Below are 25,565 nucleotides of genomic sequence, written 5' to 3'. Positions count from 1 at the left end.
GACTCCATCCCTGTGACGTGGTATGGGTCCTCCCCAGAGGGATGACAGGGCTGTCACCGGGTGCTTTGCTTCCTCTTGACCTCACGGATGCACTGAGGATGGTCGGGGGCTGAGAGGGGCTGTCGGGGGACCCCACTTTTCTCCTCCCTTCCTTCTGCAGTCAGGGACAGGTCTATCCGGCTAGAATGACCTCGAGACTTCTCTCTTTTCTAACGAAATGCCAAGGGCACTGTGTTCATAACAGTCTTCATGTCACGCTTTCTCCTTATTTCTTATTTAGATCCTGTCTTTGGTGGAAAACACGGTCTGCTCTTGTGTTTCAGCACCAAGCCGACGGCTGCCAGGAGGCCCCACACGGAGGTCTGCCGGACCTGCAGGGCGCTAAGTACCAGGAGGCCCGGGTCCCGTGTGTGCTCCGTGCACTTGATGTGGGAGATCTATTAACGCATCTCATTAAACAAAGTCAAGGTCACATAAATGCTCAATAGGAAGACCTCGAGAAGCCTGGGTCCTCACACAGGTGGAGTCTGTCTTCATTTCTATTAAAAAAAGGATGACATTGACCTGGAGAACTCCCCTGACAGTGATTTATGCATTGATAAACTGTTTAGCACGAAGGACCCTTCGATGCCCACTCGCTGTGAGCTTGGGGGCACAAATCCAGGAGCTCCTGCCTCTGCTCCTCAGCCCAGAGGCTGAAATCCCCTCACCCCAGGCCCCGAGGCCAGGCTGGGCCCCTCTGTGCTTTGCCTGAAGCTCCTTCCTTCCCTGACGCCCTCCCACCTTGCTCCTCTGCGGACCGGCTGGTCTCCCAGGGGATGTTTCCTAGGAAATCACGTGCTCATGAACCCTCACGTTGCCGTTTGCTCCTGGGAAACTCGGCCTAAGATGGCTCAGCCGTGTCCAACACGACAGAAAATAAACAAGTAAATACACACACACATAAACGATGGCATCCACCCTGCAACTTGGATGCTGGCGAGACGGCAGCCGAGCGAAGGGGAGGGGAGCACACTCCAGCCCAGAAGGGGCTGCAAAGCCGCGTGGGGGCCGGGAAATCGAGGGGGACCAGGAGGCAAGAGGTGGTGGGGACAGAGCAGGAGGTGAGGCGGCGAGGCGGGGGTGCTGCTCACGGGGCCCCCGCGTGTCTGCGTTTAACTCAGTTTGGGCGACCTGCTACTTGGTGATTTCAAAGGGATAAAAGCAAAAGTACTAGAAGAGGAGACTCAGTAATTGACTAATCTACCAGAGGCTTGATCTTTCCCCTATTTTCTAGAAGAAACATGAGAGGAAAGTCCCATACAAACTACCATATTCAAACACATCCAGATTTCACCCAGCCTGAGCCAGCAGCACATTGGATGGCTGGCTGGGAAGACCGCTATCCTCTGGGATCTGACCTCAAGTTACAGCTGCCCCTCCCACCGCATCTCGGACTCTCCACCACCAAGCCTCCCCGGGACACCACTGCTTTCTCTGCCAAATCCTTCTGCATCTGTATTTTACAGTGTAGACCTCTGTGGGTAATGTCTTATGTAAGGTTATGACCCCAAGCAACATGTTCTGTTTCTAAATATACTTCTTTCCACTCTGAGGACTGTTCCCTGACTTCTCAAGTTCTACCTGTTTGGTGATTGCAGATGTCCCCCAGGCCCCGTGGTGGTTCTCACCTTTCCAGACTTGTCCACATGGCACCCCTGTGGGCTGGCGTATGTTTTGCTGACAGATACCGCATGGAGACTTACAGATGCCTCAAGGGGATGTTTTCCAACTAACACTGCAGTCAACAGCACACACGTCTTGCTGTGTGGATTTGTTTTTTAGCTGGACAGAGGCTGTTTTCCTAACTCAGACTTGTGTTTCTCTCGTGACGGGGTTGTGGTGCGCAGTGTGTTTTTCATTATCCAGGAGGAAACATCCTTCCTTCTGGGATCCTCAGCCAACACCCAGGACAGCCAGGGCGGGACCATTCCTCTTCCTCCCACTTGTGAATGGGGACGGCACCGTCCCTGGAGACGAGCCCGACAGGAACCCTCAGCACTTTGCACAGGGAGGCTTCTTTCTTGCCTCCTCTGTGTCTTTCCTCCAGGTAAGTATGAGCACCGAGCACCCACTGCCCAGGGCCTGAGGAGGACCTGCGGGCTCTTCATCCAGAAGGACGGAGTGGAGTCTCCTTCACCTGCTAATGGTCTGAACCACCTGATAATCTTCGCACCAGCCAAACGCCCCTTGTTACAAAACTCTAGTTTAACCCCAGCCCATGGGGGCCAGCCACCTGCACGTCTTCCCCGTATTAGTTTCTTTTTGTATCTCAGAATTCACAACGCACCCAAACTACTTGTGTGTTAGTCCTGTGAGCTTTTCCTTCTGTTTTTAGGAAGCACTGTGAAATGGTTTGCTAGGGAAAAAAATGGAAAATATTGTCGGTGAAGAAGTTGGGCTCATCCTGGATGCCTGTGGTTTTTTCGCCATTGTTCCCCAGCGGCAGGACGGACAGAAAGCTGAACAGACCATAATATGAGGGTGATGCTTCCCACGATTCCCTTAAAAAGGGCGTGGTCATCACAACACTTGGAATTCAAAGGATGTGCTTCTTCTCACAAACTTGAATGCTGATGGTCACTTTCTCTTACGATATTATGATGTGGTAGGTGGGAGATGAGGTTTTTGTCACCACGGGCCAAGGTTAAATGGCCAAGGGCGTTTTCTGCACACACGGAGGTCACTGAATGCAGGAGTTAGCGGCAGGCCGGTGAGGAGACATGTTCCATGAACCGTTGAGCAAATCCGCCTCTCGGGGACCCCAAAGGATCCTCTTGGCGCTGGGTTTTGTCCTCATGAGTACTGCTTGAAATAGGTGAACTTTTGGCTAAGCTTGGGGAAACTCTATTAAACCACAATTTGGTTTAGAACCAAATTTTACTGATATCTGTTCAAAACTGAGTATGGAAGAGATTCATCTAAGTCAGGGGCCCGCCTTTCACTGTTATTCAAACCACATTTACCTTGTGAGTGTTCAGCTCACAGCCACCTGTACATATATAAAAGCTGATTTCATTGCAATAACTGTAGTCTGACAACGATGACAGATTCCTGTTCCAGGTGGACACAGATACACAGTTCTCTCCCACCCACAAATTCTGAGCAGGGGCTCAGAAGCCGCAGCCGAGAGGCCTGATCAGTGTGAGCGTGAACAAGTAAAGAGGCTTTATTTCCTTGGCATACAGATCTGGTTTGATGCCCCTACCCTTCTGCTTATCAGAAAGGGTTTCAGAGAAGTATGACAAATGACCCCCTTGTGTTCTTAACAGCAGATGGATTTATTATCTCAGAGATTCTCTCCTCATCAAACAGTTATAACTACACACTCCAGTGCCTTTTACTGGCACATGTAAGACGAGAAATATAAAGATATTGACTTTTATTTGGTAAGAAACCTGCCTCGAGTCCCATGTTTAAAGGAGAGTTTTCCTCAACAGAAAATTAAAATGGTAGATAGAACACTACTGTTCCAATCATCTTATAGTTCACACACTAGTTTTGAATTTGTCTTTGGAAATTGTAAGTAGGTGGGATGCCCTCAAAATATTTGCTTCGTAAAGCTAAATTTAATTTCCAGATGAGACGTGATTCACACAGGCCTCTTTACAGGATGAGGTGGTTGCTGCAGCTTGGAACGTGCTACATGAGATGTGACTATAAGGAGATAAAACAGATTTCCCGTGTGAATGATCCCCACATAGATCCAAAAGAAACTGGAATATCTAAATACATTTCTTTATTTACAGACTGCCCAAGGGAGGAAAATGAGTAATTTAATTTCCTAATGCTATAAGTGGATATATGTCATATTATTTAAGGATAATTAATTTGATTAAAATTCTTAACCTAACCACAAGCCCCCTGTGGGCATTTGAACATATTCTTTGTCCGTGTCTGGTGCCTGCTGGAAAATGCATCCAGCACTTCAGCTACTATCCTGCAAAACTGCTGGTATGACAGAGCCAGGAGGCAGGCAAATGCCGTCCCTGAGAAACGACTGAACAGAATTGCCAAATCAGCCTTCTCAGGGAGTTCTGCATTGACCTGGGGCCAATGATAAATTGAGGCGTATTTGCTTACCAACCACTGCTGAATTCTGAGTCAGAATAGTGTGAGTCTTCTTGGGGGTTCTTGCTCTGGGCTGATCCAAATCCACCACCATCTTGGCCATGAAGTATTTCTGCTAGGGTGGGGCTACCCTTGGAAACCAGAAGCTTCACTGCTAGAAGGAGCTGAATTGATTGGGGAGCACAGGGTGGAAACTCCAGTCCCAGATACAAACCGGAAAGCTTGCAGCTCTTCCAGCCTAAGGCTCTAGTCCTGGTTGGGCCAAGTGGCAGACAGCAGGATAACCCAGGAATTTAACAGGGAGCTCCTGGAATGGAGAGGCTCATGGGGGCTTGGGAAGCTCTCCTCACAACCCAGGCTGACATGAGGCTGTGCAAATGTATATTTACCGCAAAAAGGTAGAAAGAAGAAAAAGCGAAACAACGAGAACAAAACCAAGAAACACGTAGAAAACAAAAATCAAAATGGCAGACATAAATCCAATCATATAAAAAATTACATTTAATGCAAATGGATTAAAAACTCCAGTCAAAAGACAGAGATTGTAAGACAATGAACAAAAACAAGATCCACCTATGTGTTTTCTACAGAGACACACTACAAATTCTGAGACAAAAATAAACTCAAAGCAAAAAGATGGTAAAAGATACCTCGTGCAAACCGTAATAATAAGAAAGCTGTAGCAGCTGAAACTAACATCACACAAAATAGACCTGAAGACAAAAAATATTATTAGACAAAAAGACAGGCATTTTATAATGATAAAATGGTCAATATTCCAGCAAGATATAACAATTATAAATGTACATACGCCAACCAACACACGAAGCAAAAATTGACAAAATCGATGAAACAACCAGGAAGATAAGCAACAAAGACAGAAAACATGAATGGCACAGCCAACTTGACTCAACAAACATTCATGGGTTCTTCACACAACAAACACGAGTTCCTTCACAAATGCACCAGGCGCATTTCCCGAAACACACTGTTCGTTAGGCCATGCATCACGTCTCATTAAACTTGGAAGAGAAATTATACAAATTATGTTCTTCAACCGTATGAAATTAAATTAGGAGTAAATGATATGAAAATTGTGGGAAATCCTTGAAATTCAGAAATTAAACAACACTTTTGTAAATAACTCATTAGTAAGATAAAAAATCACAACGCATATTAGAAAATATTTTGAACTAAATAGAAAATGAAAACACATGTCAAAATTTATAGGAGGCAGTTAAAAGTGTTTGAAAGTTACAGCTTTAAATAGATATATTACGAAGGAAGAAAAATCTCAAATCAATAATTAAGCTCCCACCTAAAGAAACTAAAGAAGAACAAATTTAGCTCATAGGAAACAAGGAGGAAAATATCATAAATATCTGAGTGAAAATCATTGAAATGGAAAACTGAAAAGCAAGGACAAATCGATGGAACCAGAGGTCAGGTATTTGATCAACAAAATTTATAGACCTTTGGCTAGACTGAGCAAGGATGAATTGGAAAACCTCAAATCACCAAAATTAGGCACGAAAAGAGGAGACATTACCAACCACATAGAAAGTGAGAAGATTTAAATGGAATATTGTGGGCAAGGTTATGCCGACAAATTCGGTAACTTAGATAAAATGGGCAAATCCCTAGAATGACACAGATTACTAAAGCTGAGTCAAGAAGAAAGGATTTTAAAGATTTAAAATCATGAAGAAATTAGGTCTGATCAGTAATAAAAAATTCTTCCCACAAAGAAGAACCCAAGCCCAGATGGCTTCACTGTGAATATGAACAAATATTTGAGAAGAAAAAATATCAACACTGGACAGAGTCTTTCAGAGAGAAGAGGAGAGAACACTTTCTGATTCATCCTATGAGGCCAGCATTACCCTGACACCAAAGCCAGAAAAAGACAAGAAAAAAAAAAAAACAAAAAACTGTAGTTCTCGAGGACCAAGATTCTTCACGGACACAGAAATAAAAATCCTTACCAAATTGTTAGCACATTAAATCCAGCAATATTTAAAGAGGAGCATGACCATGGAGCATTTATCCCCAAACATAAGGATAGTTTAATGCATGAAAATCAGCTAATGCAATAGATCATATAAATACAATAAAGGACACCCCCCCGCCCCCCAGCATTTGGCAAAGTTAAACACCCATTTTTTTATATTAAAAAAACCCTGTTCAACCAAGTCTTGACAAAGGCTGCTCCCTACAGCTGATTAAGAGCCTCAAGAACTTGATCCATTTTTTTTAAGCCGTTTATTGAAGCATGATTGCTTTACACTGTTGTGCCAGTTTCTGCTGTACAACAAAGTGCATCAGCTGTATTTATACATATATCCTCATATCCCTTCCCTCCCGTGACTCCTTCCCACCCTCCCTATTGCACCCCTCTAAGTCATCACCAATCATCGAGCTGATCTCCCTGTGTTATGCAGCAGCTTCCCACTAGCTATCTATTTTACGTTTGGTAGTGTATACATGTCGATGCTACTTTCTCACTTCGTCCCAGCTTCCCTTGTGCCCCTCCGCCCGCTGTGTCCTCGCGTCCGTTCTCTACATCTACATCTTTATGCTTGCCCTGCCACTGGGTTCATCAGTACCATTTTTTTAGATTCCATATATATGAGTTAGCATACGGTATTTGTTTTTCTCTTTCTGGTTTACTTCACTCTGTATGACAGGCTCTAGGTCCATCCACCTTACTACAAATAACTCAATTTCATTCCTTTTTATGACTGAGTAATATTTCATTGTATATACGTGCCACATCAAGAACTTGGTCCTTCAGCTGAGTGTCTGAGCACTGCCCCCGAACCAGGAGGGAGGCAAGGCCCCCACTCACCACCTCTGCCATCATGTGAGGGTCCAGCCCAGGCAGCGAGGCAAACAAACCAAACCAAACCAAACCCCATGTCCCCGCCCCACCCCAGAGCAGCCCCTCACATTCTATAGGACACGAAGATCATGTTTAAAACAATGCCTATTATTTTCTGAGTGATTTCTGCTTCCTCTGGGTCCACTCTTCTATTTTTGTTGTTCTGTCTCATTCACGCTTTGGGGTTTTTGTCACATGTTTGCAAGTCCTCCCTGCTTTGCTCCTGTGTGTGAAGGAGGCCTCTGTAGGTGCTACATGCAGTGTGAAACCCTGTCTTTCCCAGCAGGTTTCCAGTTTTTCACGGGAGGGCTTGGAAGGCCCAGATGAGGGCTCAGACGTGAGGAGGTGACTGTGTCGGAAACAGCTGTTCAGAGGCCACACAGCATAGCCATCAGGAGACAGCAGTCTGATGCCAGCAGAGATACCTAGGACCCTCCAAGCTTCCGCCTGGCGTGTGCAGCATTAGGGACAGAACCCGCCGCCACTTGAGGCTGCCAGGATCAAACGGCAGGGTGAGTGGAGGGCCTGGAATGGGAAGATGCTCCAGAAACACTCATCTTCTTCCCCTTTCTTCCCGAGTCACTGTTTCCCAGTGATGACATCCCGGGTGCTCTCCGACGGATGCTGGAGGCTTGGCTTTGTCACAAAGGGGTGACAATCAGCCTTTCAACGCGTGGTGAGGCCCCTCTAGCCCTGACCTGCACCCATTTCGTTTCATAGCTTTAAACTCAAATTTTACATTTTGTAGTACTGCTTTATTACTTGTACCTGAAATCTCTCTGCCTGAGTTTATTTGTGTGAAAAGGAGACGTGATTTCCCACAGTTGGTGGCTGGTAAGTTGTGGTTTTAGCTGCAGTCTGGGAATGAGGAGAAGCCTTGGGGCTGTGGGGCACCTGGAGCATCCTGAGGGGCCCTGAGGTGGCCTGCTCGGTCACCCTCCCTCCCTGCGCACCCCTGGACCCCCCCACCCCCACCCCACGCTGGCCGACTCTCTGCTGTGATGGGCGCCCACTCTCCGGGCAGTGCAGAGCAGGTGCCATGGTCCACGAGATGCTTGCAATGAGCTGCAGATCTGCGCATGCCAGCACCACCTCCCGGAGGCAAATGCAGCTGCACAAGCTCCTGCAGACGCCCGCCCAGTGAGTGGACCTGTCTGGACCAAGGTGTCTCCACTGGAGTGCCGGGTGAGCCTGTCCAGACAGCAGATGGGAGCAGAGGAGAGGCGCCGGCAACAGGGCCCTGCTCCTATCAGGGCGAAGCTTTCTGAAAACTGTGATGTCCAGGAAACAGAATCAATCTGCTGTAGATCGAGTGAAGCTATGGAATTCCCCAAGGAGTCAAAACCATGTTTTCCATCTTGTCAGAAGTAGAGCTGCCTTCTGGGAAGAGCCCCACATCAATATGGTCCGTGCTTTTTATTTCAGTAACAATATGACCGTAATTGTTCTCATTCTGTTCAATTCGATGATCTTAAAAGTGATGCCGAGTGGTCTGCACACTCTTGCTCTGTGGGGGCTGCAGCAGTCCTGGCTGCATGGTTGGCCCCTTCCTGTCCTGTTACCCTGAGCAGCCCCTCCCACACTGACTTTGGGCTTGGCCATGTGACTTGCTTTGGACGATAAGACATAATGTATGCTCCACGGCAGAGACTTGAAAAGCTCTGGCTCCCTAGACTCACTTCTCTTCCTGCTCCTGGAATCCCTACCATGGCCACCACGTGATGAGAGGCATGTGGTCCTGTCACCTCTGTCATCTGGGCCAATGGCCAGCCCACATTCTCAGGCCAGTGGGGGAACCCGGCAAGCCCAGCGGAGCAGCCTCTGTCCAGCTGAGACCCCTGAAGAATGCTGACCCTGAGAATCACGAGCTCACAGAGCTGTTAGAAGCCACGCCTTTGGGGGAGATTTGTTACACAGAAAATGCTAACAGATACATGCCCATTTATTTTTTCATGAAACAGGATAACAGGACACTTCCTGCATGTAGGATGTGACCAGAGGAGAGAGGTGAAGCCACACGGGTGACCAAGGAACAGTGCAGACAGTCAGGAACTTCCTCTGCATTTTCAATCTAGTAACTGTTCCCCACGGTTCACTGCTGGGAATGTTATGTGTTGGAGCTGATTTCTAAGAAATTGTGACAAAGCTGAAAATCCTGCCCCGGCCAGCTTGGCCACATGGGGTCTCGGGACCTTCAGTGCACAGAGAGGCCTAACCCTTCCTTCCCATCCTCTCCAGACAATGGCAGGTGCCACTTCCTGAGCATTTGTTCACTTGTAGTGCTGGCCTGATTCTCTCAGCATCTGCTACAAGAGGCCCCTCATCCCGCTCTGCAGACAGAGCAGCTCTGACGACACACCCCCACCCTGCCCCGGCCCTCTGGGGTCCTCCACACATGAGCCTGCACAGTGACACCCCTGGAACTGCAGATGGGCTGGGCTCCCAGTCTCGGGCCTGCCCCTCCATGGGCTCCTCTTGACCCCATTACTGTCCCTCCTGTCTCCAGGCACCTGGGTTTGTGTCCCCATCTGAAATCCAGTCTCCCTGAGATGGCAGTGAGGTCCTTAGTGACAGGATCCCGAGTCTTCTTGGTCCCACCTCCCCTTGCTGTCCCCACAGATCTAGGTTGGAGGCCTCCGTTCGTGACATCCCTTGGATTCTACCCGCCCCCCCCACCGCCACTGCCCCCAATGAGCCTTCTTGCTGGAGGGTCTTTCCCTGGCCAGGTACAGCTGGGCGCCTCCCCTGCAGCCACCCCTGAGCCCCATGTCGAGCTCAGGGGCCCAGTCCCCTTTGGAGGCTCTTGGAGCAGCTGGGTTTCCATCACCATAGCTCCTGTGTTTTGCTGAAATTTCATCTTTGTGTGTCTGCTTCCTAAACTTTACGCAATATTTATGCTTTTGCTTTAGGCAAAACCCCAGACCTTGGAAAAAGTGGACACTGAACAGAGGCTCCTGAATGGAAGCTAAAGCACTCACTCAACTTTCTCAAATTTGGTGTGGCCCCCAGGATGTGGCAGTCCCCCCCAACGGCCTCTGACAGCTGCCCTCCCCCACTCCCCATCATCTTGTTTCAGGAGCTCCGTTCACAGGTTTACTACAAAAGCACATTTTGCTTTCTGTTTCTGAATATTTCTTCAGACTAAAACCATCTCTCCAGCTGCTTCTGGTTCTCATTTTACCTCCAGTCCTGACTCCCCTGGTCTCCTGGGCCCATCAGTCCCCTGTGAACTTACTGACCTTCTCCCCAGTCTGGAGCCCCGCAATGGGCCTGAGTCTACTCCAGACTGCCCCCCCCTCCTCCCACCCTTTACTCTCTCCCGCCTCCCCCAGTGCGCAGGCAGGAAGCCGAGCTCACTCTGCCCTGAGCCTCCCCTGCTGCAGGACAGCTGCCCGTCACGGGGAAAGTCACAGCTAGCCTGGGCCTGACCACGGCTGCACATGGAGCGCTCCCACACCCTTGATGCTTGGCAGTCTCTTCTGGAATGGTCACTTCCCTTAGTCACCGCCCTGAGTGTCCCCACCCTCCCCCAGCTCCACAGATCCTCCCCATGTGGGCCCTCATCCCGTCTTCTTCCACCCGGAGCACTTGGACTAGCTGACCTTCTCAGACAAGCCTCCTGCGGACGGCTCAGGAAAGGCCAAACTTCTGCACCCTGACTGGACGCTGATTCCTGCCGCCTTCCCTGACCCTGAATCCTCCACCCTGGACGTTTCCCTCCACCCACAAAACGTGCTCACCTACCAAAGCAGGAAACAAACTTCCTTTCCCTCTGACCACACACTTCCTCTTGCAGGTCTTTCCCTCCCGACGGATAGAAACTGACCCTTCTCTCCCTGCCATGCACGTCCTGGAGGAACCCCCTCTACCCCTAGGGTGGCAAAATGACCACCCCTGGCTTGGGTGCTGGCCTCCTGGGCTCAGACTGCTGTGGCCTCGCTCTGGCCCTCCACGTGGGTGGCTGTGGGTCACACCCTGGCCAACACGCATGTTCCTGAGCATGTGATTCAACGCCGTGCCTGCCGTATGGGAGACAGGACTCTGCAATAATTCAGCTCGGCTGCCCCTTCTGCTGTCAATTTTAACTATTTCTTCCAGCAGGTTTTAGCTCTTCCAACAATCCTTAGTAGACACTTGGGAATGTCAAATTAAGGAAAACACACGTGGCAGCAAAAAATCCCAAACTGTCCCCACACATGTGCTTCCAGCCTCTTGTGGACCTAGGACCATGGCCCCAGGACCATGGCCCCCCCGCCTCTGCTCACTTTTGCTAGTGCACACTCTCCACTGTGGCTGGGGGCGTTCAGCAGAAACCCCCAGCCCTCTGACCTGCTAGCACTGTCAACCCTTAAATCCATCTTAGTCCCATTCTGACGGCCATGACCTTGTGTCCTCTGACCAGAATCCCTCCTGAAGCTCCCGGATCCTGGTCCTCACCTCTTTCTCCATCCCTGCATCGTCCACAAATATTCTGAGTGAAGGGCACCCGGAAGGCTTTGGTTTCCCTGCACTTTCGCAAACTGGCTTCATGCCATCTGCCTGGCACTCATGCCCCCCCAGAACTCCACACCCTGCTCCCAAAGGCCCGTGACAAACACATGCTCTGACCTCCAGCTCCTGGAACTCCTCCTCCTCCTCCACGTCGTAGGAGAGCGTGTGGATCTTGATGTCTTCGGGCGAGAGGTCGATGAACTTGCCATCAGGGTATTCCAAGCTCTCCTTGGCGGGCGACCGGTCCTCGATGAAGGTGGTCTCACAGCAGTCGGCTGCCACCCCGTCCCCCCAGGGGCGCAGCATGCCCTCTGAGTAGAGAATGATGTTGGGCCGGTAGCGGGACTCCACCGACTGCTGGAGGGTGTTGGGGTCCAGCAGCTGCTGGACTGGCTCGTTCCTGCTGCCGTCCGGGGTGGCCGGTGCCATGCTGCCCACCACCCGGCAGCTCTGGTACTGGGGCGCCGGGTACACGGACACCAGGCCATCCCTGCTCTCGGCCACGAGGCTTCTGGTGTTGATCAGGCCATTCCTCTTGCTGGCCTCGCCGAGCTTGCCATGCACCAGCCCGCTCTTCTGCTCCACGACTCCAGCCATGGCGCTGTCCTCCCGGCCAGGCGTCGGGCTGGCGGGCTGGACTTGAGGGTCACACTTGCCGCACGGGGCCCATTTCTCCTGGAGGAGGAAGAAACAGAGATGAGACAAGAACATCACGCCTGAAGAGCTGCTCATCAGCCAGACCCTGGTTGTCTCAGCGTGTCCCGGTCTCCGGGGTGCACAGTGCACAGCTGCTGGTCCAGGCCCACCTACTCTGCCAGTTTAGACAGGCTGCCCAGGGGCGGGGGCCAGAGGGAGCCAGAGAGGGACTCCTCACATCTCTATATAGACTCTGCGTCCAAATGAAGGCGATTCTGCAGAAACTGGGACGACTGCCGCCCTAGAGAGAAACCCACATTCTGCCGACCTGAAATCCACGGGCAAGCCCACCCTCACTAGCCTCGACCACAGGGGAAGTGGGGCAGTTTCTCCACTTCTCCAGGCCCACAGCTCCTCATCCCAGCAGAATACTCGCACCAAGGAAGAGAAGGTTGACTTACAAAGATCTTGTGACTTAGTACTAATGGAACAAAGAAATAAAGCAATTATTTTAATTTTTGACCATCTCAAACAGATTTCCAACAAACAACCAACATATGATCGCTTGTGAATAAAATTTTGACTAGAGGGAAATTAGAGTTTTATATTCTCATAAATTCAAGGGTCTTTTTGAGTAATACATTTTTATCTCGATCATCTTTATTCAGATTGATATCTTAAATATTGATCTATTTTACTTGAATTTTATTTATTTTTTCTGAAGAACAAAGTTGCTTTTGCATCTAACTTACAGTAAACCGCATCTGTGTGATCAAAACATTAAAAAAACAAACAAAATGTCCCACACAGATATAGAAGATAAGTGACAGGAAGACCCACACGCTAGTGCTGTACGGGTACCAAGTTCCCCAGCTAAGGAAACCTCACATGCACATTCTAGCATATTCTATGCTTGTGTTAGAATTATCTCAACACTCACACTTGCCACTGGCCTTCAGCAGGGTCCCAGGGAACGGACTGGAATTTTCCCTGCCTCAGTGGTGCTCGGCTTAGAGAAACATCTGTGTATCTGGGATACAATTAAGAAGTCTTCTAAACTGTTTCTCCCTAGGTCCTGTTCCTTTCCAGAGTTTCAAACATCAAGAAAAAGAAAAGAAGATACCCAAGCTTAAGATTTGGGGGAGACAGCTTTTCCTCTTCGCAAATTAGTAACTATTTCGGGTGCTCTGGCTTTCTAGGAGATTGAAGAATTTTCTTACATTATAACCGCTTTGTGGGGTGGCAGCTACAGGCATGTAACATTTCAGACTGAGCAGAGGAGGAGAGGGAGGGGACGGATGCCCCCACAACTAACTGGAGGAGAGTAATTTAATGGCATCTGCAGATGACCAGTTGAGGGCAGTATGTGCACTGGGAGGTGTGGGTGTCACCAGGGTGACATTGTGCCACATGTCAGAGAGGTCAGGACACAGTGCGGGCTCTTCTGCCATGGCTCTAAGAAGCCCTCAGCCCTGGAGCCCAGTCACAATCCGAGAACTAAAACCACTGATTCTAAGCACCTGTGACGCACACCCTGTGTGAGAGCATTGCCTCTGCGCCTGGTCGCCTCCAAGATCCGCCAGGTGTTTCTGGTCCAAACACCCAGCTTCTCTGATCTTCACCCTTCCATGGAGAAGGTGCCAGGCCCCTCGTGCGGGGCTGGAGGTACTACTACGACCAGAATAACCTTCTTGAAACTCAGTTCAGCTTCTCAGACTCAGCTTCTGCCTGGATCTGCAGTGAGTATCTTACAAAAGACATTTGGTTGCATTTGTTCAAATTCCTCCTCCTGGATGGAGTCTCTTGCTGCAGCCCAGCCAGAGTGACCCTCCCTTTTCTGGTGTGTTCCCAGCAGCTGGGCTCGGGTTTCTCCTACAGCTCCTGGTGCGTCCTTCTCTGCCAACATGACAGCTACTCACATCACCTCCTCCTCAGCCCTGCCCTTCCCAGTGCCTGAGACCAAAGAACCACGGTCCCCTCCCTGCTCTGGCCCTGGTATGCAGCAGGTGTTCAATGAACGTTTCCCAAGAGTAACAGTCTCAAGGGTTACGGGATTGGCATAATCCTATGTAGTGATCTCCTTGAGCTACACCAGGCCCACAGTGGGTCAAAATCAAGGCATCTTGAGGCAGGCACGGCTCACGTCTCCACCCAGGGTTGCCTGAGAACCTGCAGCATCAGCAGCACCTGGGATTCTGTCAGGAAGGCAGAGTCTTGACCACCTGGAGCTACCAAGTCAGCATCCGCATTAACAGGACCGCAAGGGTTATTTTGCACCTTGAAGGGAAGGGCCCTGCTCTGTAGTGAATAGTGTGAGTTCTGGCTGTTAACTCACTTTTACAACTGACTACTTACTATCCTTTTTTAGTATTAAAACAAATCGATCCAACAATTTACATTCTTCATCTTTTGGTTTTTTTGGCCACACTGCACATCTTGTGGGATCTTAGTTCCCCAACCAGGGATTGAACTCGCGCCCTCGGCAGTGAAAGCACGGACTCCTAACCACTAGACCGCCAGGGAATTCCCCAACAATTAAATTCTTAAAGATCTTTTTTTTTTTAAGACCTTTTTTTTTTTCATCTTGGAGTGAAATTTTCCGACTTTGAGTATCATAAATTAGGATTACATCTGAGGGAAAGGGGCTGAAATGGGTGGAATTTTGTTTTGGCCACTTCAGCATCCTGTGATACTACTTCCACTAACACAGACTGGCTTGTCATTGCCTTTAACCTCTAATTCCTGTTTGCTTGTTTCCTCTGTGTTTACTTCCATCCACTTCTCCCCGACAACAGCCGTTCCTGGGCCTGAGTTTAGTGGCTCTGAGATAAAATGGAGAGACACTGTCCCATGCCAGCGCCTGGGGTCCCCTCCAATGCCCACGCGGTGCTTTCTGGAGTTTTACCCATGACTGTGCTGTTCCTCCAAGGCTCTTTATAACAGATATATAATCATGTAATATAATCAGCCATACTATATAACACATAATACATTTCTTTCTCAGTCCATGATATTCAGAACCAGTAGCCGCAAAGAAGAAACCCTCTCACTCGATCCTTTATTCCTGCTTGAACAGCCTCTGCCCTGTCGAGGATGCTGTCTGCCTTCGGTGGACAGAGCTCTTCCCAGGCTGCGTCAAGAGCCAGGCTCCAGATTTTGCCCCCCAGGGTGAGGCCCTGCAGTCTGTTTTTACAAGTCTGGCAGAGGTAGCCAGTCACTCGTGCTACAGCTGCTGTGTTACTGAGAGTGGCGTTCAGGGGAGGGGAGAGGATGAATGGGGGGCTCCTGGCCCCTGAGCTTCATCCCCTTTCTTCTCATTCCCTTGTTCTCACTCTCGGAATCACAGCTCAGAGAGCCGTCCTGCTCACAGGTGAACACCAGGTGGGTAAGGAAACTGATGGAGACTGTGAAAGGAAACTGATGGAGACTGTGATAGAAAACAGACAGAAAGCAGGCAGGCAACAGCTGTACAAATTCTACGTTGTACAAAAACATGCTTTTCTTTACTTTGAGGCTGTCAGGATGTAAAGAGGACAAAACTAAGAGTCAGGAAACCAGGAATTTAGCCTCAGTTGTGCTTCTTCATGGCTATGACCTTCGGCAAGTTGCTCGTGGAAGAGGAATTACCAATAATCCAGTTAAGCAAGAAAAGCTTTAAGGTCCCTTCAGCTCTGTGATTTGTACTTTGTGGCCCACAAGTCTCAGGCTTTTATGGGGTCAGATGGAGCTTTCCCACAAGGTGGTGAAAAATCTCACATTGAACAAAACAGGCTAGGTTTCAGTTCAATAAGATATATGTGTATCAGTTGCTTACTTTTGCCAGGCACTGTGTTAGGTGATCGCTGGAGACAGAAAGATGAATTCCCAATATTCAAAGTTGAATCAGTGAAAAGCAAAGCAATTACATAAACCACTGTAACAGTAGTTACACAATGAACGTGTCAGAAAGTCACACCGACATGAAACTAAAAAATCTAATGTTTCAGAATGAGGTACAAGGAATGGAGAAAATGGTAGACATTGTGAAGAACAACAGAAATCAGGACTGGGAAAATAATCAGAAGCAACAGAATTTGAGAATAGAGAGAAATGTGACTAAAACTCAGGAAAGAATTAGAAAGAAAAGAATAAGTAATTACAGAAATCAAGGCTAGCCCAGCAGGGACACGGGAGCAAATAAACACAGTGGATCATCCCTTAAAAGAAACAGAACATGGAAAATGGAAAGATGTTTTAAATTAAAAAAAACAGGGACGTCCCTGGTGGTCCAGGGATAAAGAATCCACCCTGCAATGCAGGGGAGGTGGGTTTGATCCCTAGTCGGGGAACTAAGAGCCCACATGCCTTGGGCCAACTAAGCCCTGGCACCACAACTACTGAGCCTGCATGCCTCAACTAGAGAAGAGAAATTTCTCATGCCACAACTAGAGAGAAGCCCACTACCCACAACAAAGATCTCATGTGCCGCAGCTAAGATCTGATGCAGCCAAATAAATAAGTAAATAAATAAATAAAATGAATACCTCAATTTATATGAAATTCTAGTGCACAGAGAGTGTTATGTTGTGAAAGCAATCAAAGTATTGTTTGGATCAGGATTGGAAGGACAATTTCATGCAAACGGCACAGGGCAGTTTCTGAGGCGATGCAGTGACTCTGTATCCTGGTAGTGCAAGGGTTACATGGACGTTTGCATTTGCCAAAGCTAATCAACATCAAAGACGTGCATTTCACTGTGTGCATTTAAAGTGCCAAAAATATTGTGAAAGAAAGCGATAAATGCAGAATAAAGGCAAAGTACAATATGCATATAAAAGGAAACCTTGGAGAAGAAAATAAACAATGGAAAAGAGCAAACACAAAAATTATGAAACATTAAGAATATGTTCCTGAGGTGAATGTTGAAAGGGTTCAGTAAGTGCCAGAAAAACAGACCAAGAATGGTCATCTCAACATAAGTTACAGTCAATCCACTAAACGTTAAAGAAAAACAAACACAACAACACCTTTGGTTATCCAGGAACAAAACCCTGGGTCACTCCAAAGGGTAAGAAAATCAGGTTGTCATGAGGTTGGTCCACGAAATGCTTTAGAATAGAAGACAACTGAGTAACACACGGAAGATGTGGAGGCAGGAAGGCTTGAGTCAAAGGTTTTACATCGACTCAAACTGACCCCAAGCTTAAAGCCTGTGGGTGAGCAGACGGGAGGAGTGCTGGTCCCACGAGACCTTCCTGTGGCATCCAGACAGCAGCTACGATGAACGACCAGAGGGCCGGGTGTGAGGGCTGGCGGGGGTCAGGGGCTACCGGCAGCACAGAGACAAAGACAACGGGCTTTACCTGCCTCTGATGGGAACACGTGTCGTCACCCGTGAAGTCTTCTTGCCCGACAAACAAAACACAACACAAACTTATTTTCATCAAATTTCTACATCTAACCACCAACTATAAGAAATTCAGAAGACAGAGGAACGTGTCAAATGACATCACAGGTGTATGAAACCAACAAAATCCAGAATGTGGACAACTCTACACGGGAAATAACCCAGGAATTGTAAGATTATCAAACAGACAGAGAGAGAAAGAGTCTATAGATTAAAGAGAAGACATAGCAACTAATTGCATATATTAATCTTATTTGGATCTGATTCAATTTTTCATATGTATACATATATGTACAGGCATATATACACACATGCCCATGTATGTACACACATACATATTCATACTAAATGTCTCTCTACATGTATACATACATTTATACGTGTTTATATATTGTGATGTTGGAGAAAGGAGTACACCGGCTGGAGTTCTTGTAATTTTGGGGGGTATTAATTTTTGGAAGGTGTATGAAGAAGATTAAAAAAAGAGCTACCTACTTTTAAAGATTCATAGTAAAGTATTTACAGATGAAATAAACGATTCAATGTCTGGGATTTGTTTAAACATCATCTGGAAAGGGAGGAGCTGGGTCGGGTACAGAGAACAAAAGGTCAGCTCTGGGTTGATGAGCAGTGAAGCTGGGTGATGGGTACACAGGGTCTATTATCCAATTCTCTCTACTTTCATGTATGTTTGAAATTTTCTGTAATAAAGAGTTTTTAAAAAAAAATCAACTGGTGAAGATGTGTAAGAAAGATGTTCCAGGCAGAGGGAACAGCATGAACCAAAGACCAAGAGGCAGGGACGCGCAAAGGGGGTGTTTGGGGAGATCCTAGCAGAAGGGCCAGGGGTCAAGTGGGAGGAGGGCAGGGGCCTCGACGGGAGGGTCTTGAGCATCATCTGCACATAAAACATTCACTGTGATCAACTCTGGGCGTCGTTGAAGATTGGCTCCGGAGTGGATGTGACATCACGGAGGCTGCTTGGGCACAGGGCTCTGTGGGCAGTGTGGGGAGTGGGCCCAGGGGGGAGCCCAGGGGACAACAGGGATGTGGCCGTGATGCAGCGGGGACCCCCTCTCAGCTCAGCTGCTCTAGGGCAGCCAGAGGCCGATGCCTGCAGGGGCCTCAGGGTGGCACGAACCAGGAGAGCATGGTTACGATTTCATCTCTGACAAACAGGTCATAAAGAGGCTATTCGAGTAGCCCTGGCAGTGGCCAGAGGATTCCACAGCCAGCAACCTCTTCTTGTCACTGGACAAGAAGCCCTTCTGGGGGACACAGGCACCTGGAGAGCCTGTGGGGACACCTGGGCATCACACAGTCCTTCCCGGGTAACTAATGCGTCCTTTCACTCACTCACCCTTCCAGGCTGTGGGTGGTCCCCACCATACACAAGGCTGTGCTCCAAGAGGGTCACCCGATGTGGATCTCTGTGTGTTTGCAGTGCTGAGTAGCTGTGTGGCCTGAGGCTGTGTCCATAGGCCCGGGGAGGGTCCTGGGCGGGTGTCAGGCCCTCGTCCCCCGAGGGGAGGGGCGGCCAAGCCCGAGTCTCCGAGCATCGCATCACACTGCCTGCTCAGAGAGGCATCTCTCCGGGAGGCCAGGGTCCCCGGAGGGCCAAGCAGGGCTCGTGCAGGAGGCAAAGGCAACAGAGTCGCCCGACTCCTATGGCTGCTCAGGCCAGACCCGAGGACCCACCTGAGAGGTTTATGAACAATTCACGGAAAATAGTTGTAAGCAGCCGCCCAGGAAGAGGAAAGAGTCAAACAGGAAGGAGGAAGATGCGGTGGGGAGCTGGGAGGGGCTGAGCATAGAGCTCTAGACCCCCCCACTCTCTTCTGGTTATTTTTTGGCTTTGTTTGGCTTTTGATTCTTGGTTCTTCTGTTGCATTAAACTTGGTTTCAAAATCACTCTCCACGCAGCTCATCATTTAGGTCCCCCAAGTTCAAAAGCCTTTCATGCCCTCCCCCCTGTTCCATCCAGTCACCGATTCTGTTGATTTTCTTCAGAGATGCCCCTCGGATCCGGTGCCTCAGCGGGTGGTCACGGTGGGTAGGGTGAGTCTTAAGGTCTGGACCTGGACGGGGCTTGCGTCCACCAGTCTACCCCTGCTCTGCCCAGGCTTCACTCAGTTTCCATGTTGCGATGTCTAATATTTTAAAAGATGCTGAAAGTGGAGATTTTATGAGAAATCTCCCAAATTTATACCTGTTGGCTCATTTTTGTACAAAAATTATGAACAGTGCTATTTGAGTCATGAGACTTGCTCAGCTAATCCCTCCCCAAGGCCACTGGCATGAGGGTCCAGATTATGCCGGGGCTTCTGAGCACGTCCCCCCCAACCAGAGGCTCTCCTGGGCCCACCCCCACCCTCCAGGCCTTGGGTTGGGCCCCCGGCCACAGCTGCCCCGTCCAGCCTCACCTCTGACCCCCTGAGCCCACACACCAAGACTCAAGGCACCTAGCCATCCTCTCTGAACTGGCCTCCACAGATGCTGGGCCCACCTAACCCCCTACCCCCCACCCCACCCCCTCCATCGCTGCCCTGACTCCAACCAGGCTTTGCTCAGACATCACCTTCCCCATGGAGCAGGGTCTAGTCAGGCCTCTGACACCACCAGCCACTGCCCTGAGATGCACTTCAGACAGGACTCTGACTCCAAGGCCTAGAGCTCCTCCAGATCAGAGACCAGCTCCACTCACTGGCAGTTCTGACTGTGAGGCCTGGTCACTCATGGTGCCCACAAATGCTTGATGAGTAGCAAAGACTGTTTGCCAACATAGGCCACAACCAGACCCTCAAATACGGTGACAAGAACCTCACTGATGAAGACGGAATCATCCCTCTTCCTCAATCAGGAGAAATTATTTGCTTGGTCACTAACCTGGGGAGACGGGTAACCTAAAAGCTCTCCAGCCTTAGACCAAGTTACTGAGTACTAGGGGCTTCTCTTGATTTATAAATAAACTTTTCACTTAGGAAGAAGTCATTCCAGCCAGAAGTTCTGTGTCACATGGGGGAAGTGCTTCTGGTGTGATGGCTGGATGTTCATCAAGCGATTTCCTGGAACTGCCTTTGGCACAAAGACCTACCTTTTTGTTCTCACCCAGGTGTCTGCACGGAAGTCAACGGGAAAGAGCAGCAAACGTCTATGATCGGCTTACACCAAGCACTGACTCCCACCTCATTCCTGTTTTCATTAAAGATAATGAAATAATGCCTAAAGATAATAGAAGCATTGTTTTCCTATGACTCTGCACGGCGGAGGCTTTCTAAACCTGGACCAGCACCCCTGTGACAATCCCCTCTCAGTACAAGTGGAAACCACTCCAGGCGTGCGGAGTCAGGCTCCCAGAGGATAAAAGCCAGCTGTCCAGAGTGGACGGTGGCCTGAGCAGAGGTGGCCTCAACCCCCAATGCAACATCACCTCTAAGAGTTTCAAAACAGGGAATTTGAACTCCCGCCCCCAAAACCAGGGGAGAAAGTGAGTTGGCGGGAACCCAGCACCTAGCATCTGGTGGGGCAAGCAGGCAGGGGCACGTCCGCACGTCCACTGAGAGCCTCTCAGTGGGCACCGACGGTGAGTGGGTGGTGTGCCGGGCAGGGGGACCAGGAGGCCATCTGGCCTGGGTGCTGCGCACAGCACAGGGGAAGATGGTCCCTGAACGGGCACGGAAGGATGCGCAGGGCTCCAGACCAGGAGAAGCCGGCCTGGAGATAACCAACACAGCACCCGGGTTTGGGGATTTGGAAAGAGCCTCCTGTGCAGATGCCACTTTGGGGAAATGTGAGGCTGGGGCCGGAGCTGGGGGCCAAGGCCAAAGGGACGTGTTCCAGGCTGAGGGGACAGCCGGGGAGATGCTTTAGGGCTCGAAGCAGGGAACAAGCTGCTGGGTGGAGCCGGGGGCTGGGGAGACGAGAGGGTGGGAAGGGGGTCCAACAGCCTCAGGGGTGCAGCGAGGGGCGGGGGCCCCAGGTGGGCACCTGAGAAGCGGGAAGTAGGGATCCCGGCCGAGGTGCGGGCAGCTGGACCTCAGGACAGGTTGCAGGTGGAGAGACGTGCACCGCAGGAGGTGTCAGTGGGCGGGGTCAGCAGGCCCGGGGCGCCTTGAATATGCATAAGGGGGGGCGTGGAGAACGTGAGGGTGACGTGCCCCCCGACACCCCCGCTCCAGCCCGAGGCCCTGGGGGACTCAGGTGTTATTTGCCAGTGGGAAACGGGGCGGCGGATGGATCTGGGAAAGCTGGGGACGGTGAGGCACTCACATTTCCCGGGTGGGCTGACTCACGGGTGCCGCCACCCCCGCCTGCCCTGGTTTCCACCATCCCGATGGTGCCGTCTTGGCTCACACAGGCCAGGGCAGAGGGGTTACTGCCCTGGTGCAGCTCCAGCCAATGACAGATGGACGCGTGCCCAGCATCTCTGTCCTTGGGTGGGAGGGTCCTTCACACCGTCCCACAGGCCGGCACCCCGGTGCCCAGAGCCTGCTTTGCTGCCTGTCTCGCCCCATCTCACTTTCCTGCTCCGCTACTGCTGTGGCCCCCAAATCCCTGTCCTGGGCCTGCTTCTTGGGGAAGGAACTCAATGCACCAGGCTCTCGTCCTCCAGGCCTGTGAGGTGCCACCCCCACTTCTGCACAGATGAGAAACCAAGGGAGACACCTCGTGTGTCCACCAGCTCTCAGCTCCACGTCACCTAATGACTGCGGCTCGCTGCCCTTGTCAGGACCCGGAGAAGAGGGGACGTGTTTGTCTCGCGTCCGAAACAGAGGCCACCCCAAAGAGCCAGCAGGTTCGGAGGGTCACGCGCTGGCCTGGATGAGCACACTTTAAAGCAAAAAGTAAAAGCAGGCCGTGGGTCAGCTGATTCTCTGTGCAAGTACACAGGCTGCCTTGTTACATGGCCGGGGTGTGTGGGGAGGAGGCGTCCTCGCTGCCAACGGATAAACTGGCAGTCGGCTCTGCAGGGCAGTCTCAGAAGGTGGGATTGCTTAAGCGGCCCCTAAAAGATTCTCTCACAGTGAGCTGAGAAACGATTAGGCTTCCTGACCTCTGAGGCCCAGAGTGAGACCCTGACTCACCGACTCTTCACCAAGAACACGAATGCCCCCAGTGGCCTCAGAGATTCAGCCTGGGGCCATGTCTCAGGCGGCGGCTTTCAAATTCTACAAGGTCCAAAGTCATCACAGCTGCTGATCTAAATACACGTGGAAAAGATGCTCCAACCAGGAAGAGGAACCGAAGTGAGACTGACAGGTGCATCTGACTCCAAGGTGTACTGTCTCCTTGCTCAGCGGGAGTGACACCCACACGTCACCTGGAAAGTTGGGGAGGCTCCTGAGACTGGGGACCTGACCATCAGCCCTCACCTCTGAGGGGCATGTGGTGTTTGAAGATCCCAGTTCTGTGGCTCTCTCTTGTTTTAATTAGTAATGTCATTCATTTTTTAAAATAACAGCATTATTGAGATGTAATTCAGACACCACAAAATTCGCCTGACTTTTAAAGCGTACAATTCCAAGGGCTGCGGCATGTTCACAGAGTTGCACAACCTTCACCCCCGCTAATTCCAGAACATTCTCATCGCTTCCTACACAGCAAGCAGCCACTGCCCCCTTCCCTGGCCCCAGTCTGCCTGCTGTTTCTACGGATTTGATCACTCTGGATATTTTAAACAGAAACCCACGTGTGGTCTCTGTGATGGGCTTCTCTCAGGAGGTGTCATGTGTTCAAGGCGCATCACACGTGTACATGTCAGTGCTTCACTCCTTGCACGGCTGAGCGGTCCTCCATTGTGCGGCAGCACGGCATTTTCTTCGGGGGGGGGGGTTATTCTCATTGAGATTGTATGTAATACTGGACTAATTGCGACTGCATCTCTCTTGTTGAGTGGTTGATACAACAGAGTTTTCTTTTTCTGGCAAATATATAGTCAGAATAAAACGGTCTTCAAAACAGAACAAAGCAAAACAACTCCTCAGTCTGTGCCTCTGGAGTGTGGGAAAGGCATTTCATGTTCGGCCTGGAACACAGAGTGACAGACACCACAGGTGCGCAGAAAGCAGAGGCGGGATCTCCCCCACATCAGCTGGACCAGACAAAGCCCACAGGCAGACAGGCCACGCGACCGGCTGACAGAGGGAACGCCGTGGGCTGGGCCTGCTTCCTCACTGGACGGAGAGCTCCGACCCCAACGCAGCAGGTGCTCCAGAACAGGTTGCAGCCCCAGCCTCTGCCTCCCTCCCCAGAAACAGGGTCTGAGCGATGCTGAGATCCATCTGCGTCTGGTCCTACCACACACATGCTCCACCAGGATTTTATATTATAACGCAGCAGAATTATACATGGACCCCTCTGTGTAGAAACGGGGATTACACATTCAAGGTTGTATTCTTCTCAACCTTGTTTCTAATGTTTCATAGATGCTTTGCTCTGAGGAAATAACTAGGAAAAAAGTCAAAAGAAAGTTTTGGGAACCAGAGTTGTAAGCATAATAATTTCCAAACAGAGGCAGGAGCCATGAAGTAAAGACAAAAGAAGAGCTAAACGTTCTTCCTATGAGCTGTCCTTTTCTCTGAGCCTGTAAACAATTCTAGATTTTGAAAAAATCTGTGTCTCCTACCCACCCCCTTGCCTCCCCCCCACAACCCCAAGGAAGACGTGAGGATCTGTACTGCTGGGCTTGTTTACGTCTGTATGTTGGGGGGTATTTCACGAAGTAGTACCTGATGTCTGTGCTTCTGTGGCTGATTAAGACCCTTATGTGCCAAAGATTTTGTGCAGCGAGAGTCACATTTAATACATAAAACCACCTTTAGAGCAGCATCTCTGAGTCAAAAGAGAATAGAGCAAGCTAGCTAGACAGCTGATGGGGAAAATGAAACTAATTAGCAGATCCGTTTGGCGTGACACTTGGGACGTGTGACAGGCCTGGATTTCTCCTCACACAATCCGCCCTCATACAGCTCAATCAGCAAAGCGTCAGGAGGGCACCAGGTGCGGGGTCTTCCCTAAACCCCAACACTGTCAGACACCTTTTGTGTCAACAGCAATACTTCCCTCCTGCTAAGCAAATAATAGATGCATTCCCACCAATGCCCAAGTGTCGAGAGAAGAGATCTGCTTGCAAATCCTCATTAAAACAATTAAAATTTGCCTTGAGCACAAACACACAGAAAAGCCTGTGATTTGGCAGTGGGGACAGTTAATGAAACATTCAGGACCAGATCAGTTATTGTTATTTAACATTTAAATGGCACATTACAATTGCAAAATGCTGTATCATCCAACTCATTACTTCTGGTGGCCTGGGACTTCCTGTTCACACAGCCGACCCAGACCCCTGCCAGGAACCAGACTCTGTCACAGCACCTCCGGGAAGAGTGCAAGAACCTGAGTCTGATTCATGAGCGTGGAAACGAAATGCTGTGATATCGGAAATGAGAAAACCTATGTATCAGAGACTATTGTCTGTGAAAGTTGTGCCGACTTCCTTTACTTTGTGGGTCTCCATCTCAGTCTTAAGGAAGATATCCTGGGAAGAGCCTTCCTCTCCAGTAGCACCTTCATGTCCACCTTCACAACCTCCAGCCCTTCACTATCACCACCACCACCACCACCACCACCACCATCTCCACCATCTCCACCACCACCAGCATCTCCATCACCACCACCACCACCACCACCACCATCTCCACCATCTCCACCACCACCAGCATCTCCATCACCACCACCATCACCACCACCACCATCTCCACCATCTCCACCACCACCACCACCTCCACCACCAGCATCGCCACCATCACCACCACCATCACCACCACATCTCCATAACCATCACCACCATCTCCACCATCACCACCACCATCACCATCACCACCATCACCACCACCATCTCCATCACCATCACCACTACCACCATCACCATCTCCATCACCATCACCACCACCACAACCATCACCACTATTTCCACCACCACCACCACCACCACCACCATCTCCACCATCACCACCATCTCCACTATCACCACCATCTCCACCTCAACCATCTCCACCACCA

At 50.0% G+C, this 25,565-nt stretch overlaps 1 protein-coding gene across 3 annotated transcripts in view; it reads right to left on the bottom strand.

The window, feature by feature from the left end:
* SYNDIG1 (synapse differentiation inducing 1) overlaps positions 1 to 25,565 on the bottom strand; it is a 118,227-nt gene that overhangs the window by 54,278 nt on the left and 38,384 nt on the right. For all 3 annotated transcript variants that reach the window (XM_057702958.1, XM_057702960.1, XM_057702959.1), the window contains exon 2: positions 11,600 to 12,157. In XM_057702958.1, the coding sequence (XP_057558941.1) occupies positions 11,600 to 12,079 (480 nt within the window). In that variant the 5' untranslated portion in view covers positions 12,080 to 12,157. The remainder of the gene's footprint in view (positions 1 to 11,599; positions 12,158 to 25,565) is intronic.

The sequence above is a fragment of the Hippopotamus amphibius genome, chromosome 12 (assembly GCF_030028045.1).
Source record: "Hippopotamus amphibius kiboko isolate mHipAmp2 chromosome 12, mHipAmp2.hap2, whole genome shotgun sequence".
Classification (NCBI taxonomy): Eukaryota; Metazoa; Chordata; class Mammalia; order Artiodactyla; family Hippopotamidae; genus Hippopotamus; species Hippopotamus amphibius.
Note: the sequence above shows the minus strand (reverse complement) of the source record. Positions and strands in the feature narration are given on the sequence as shown.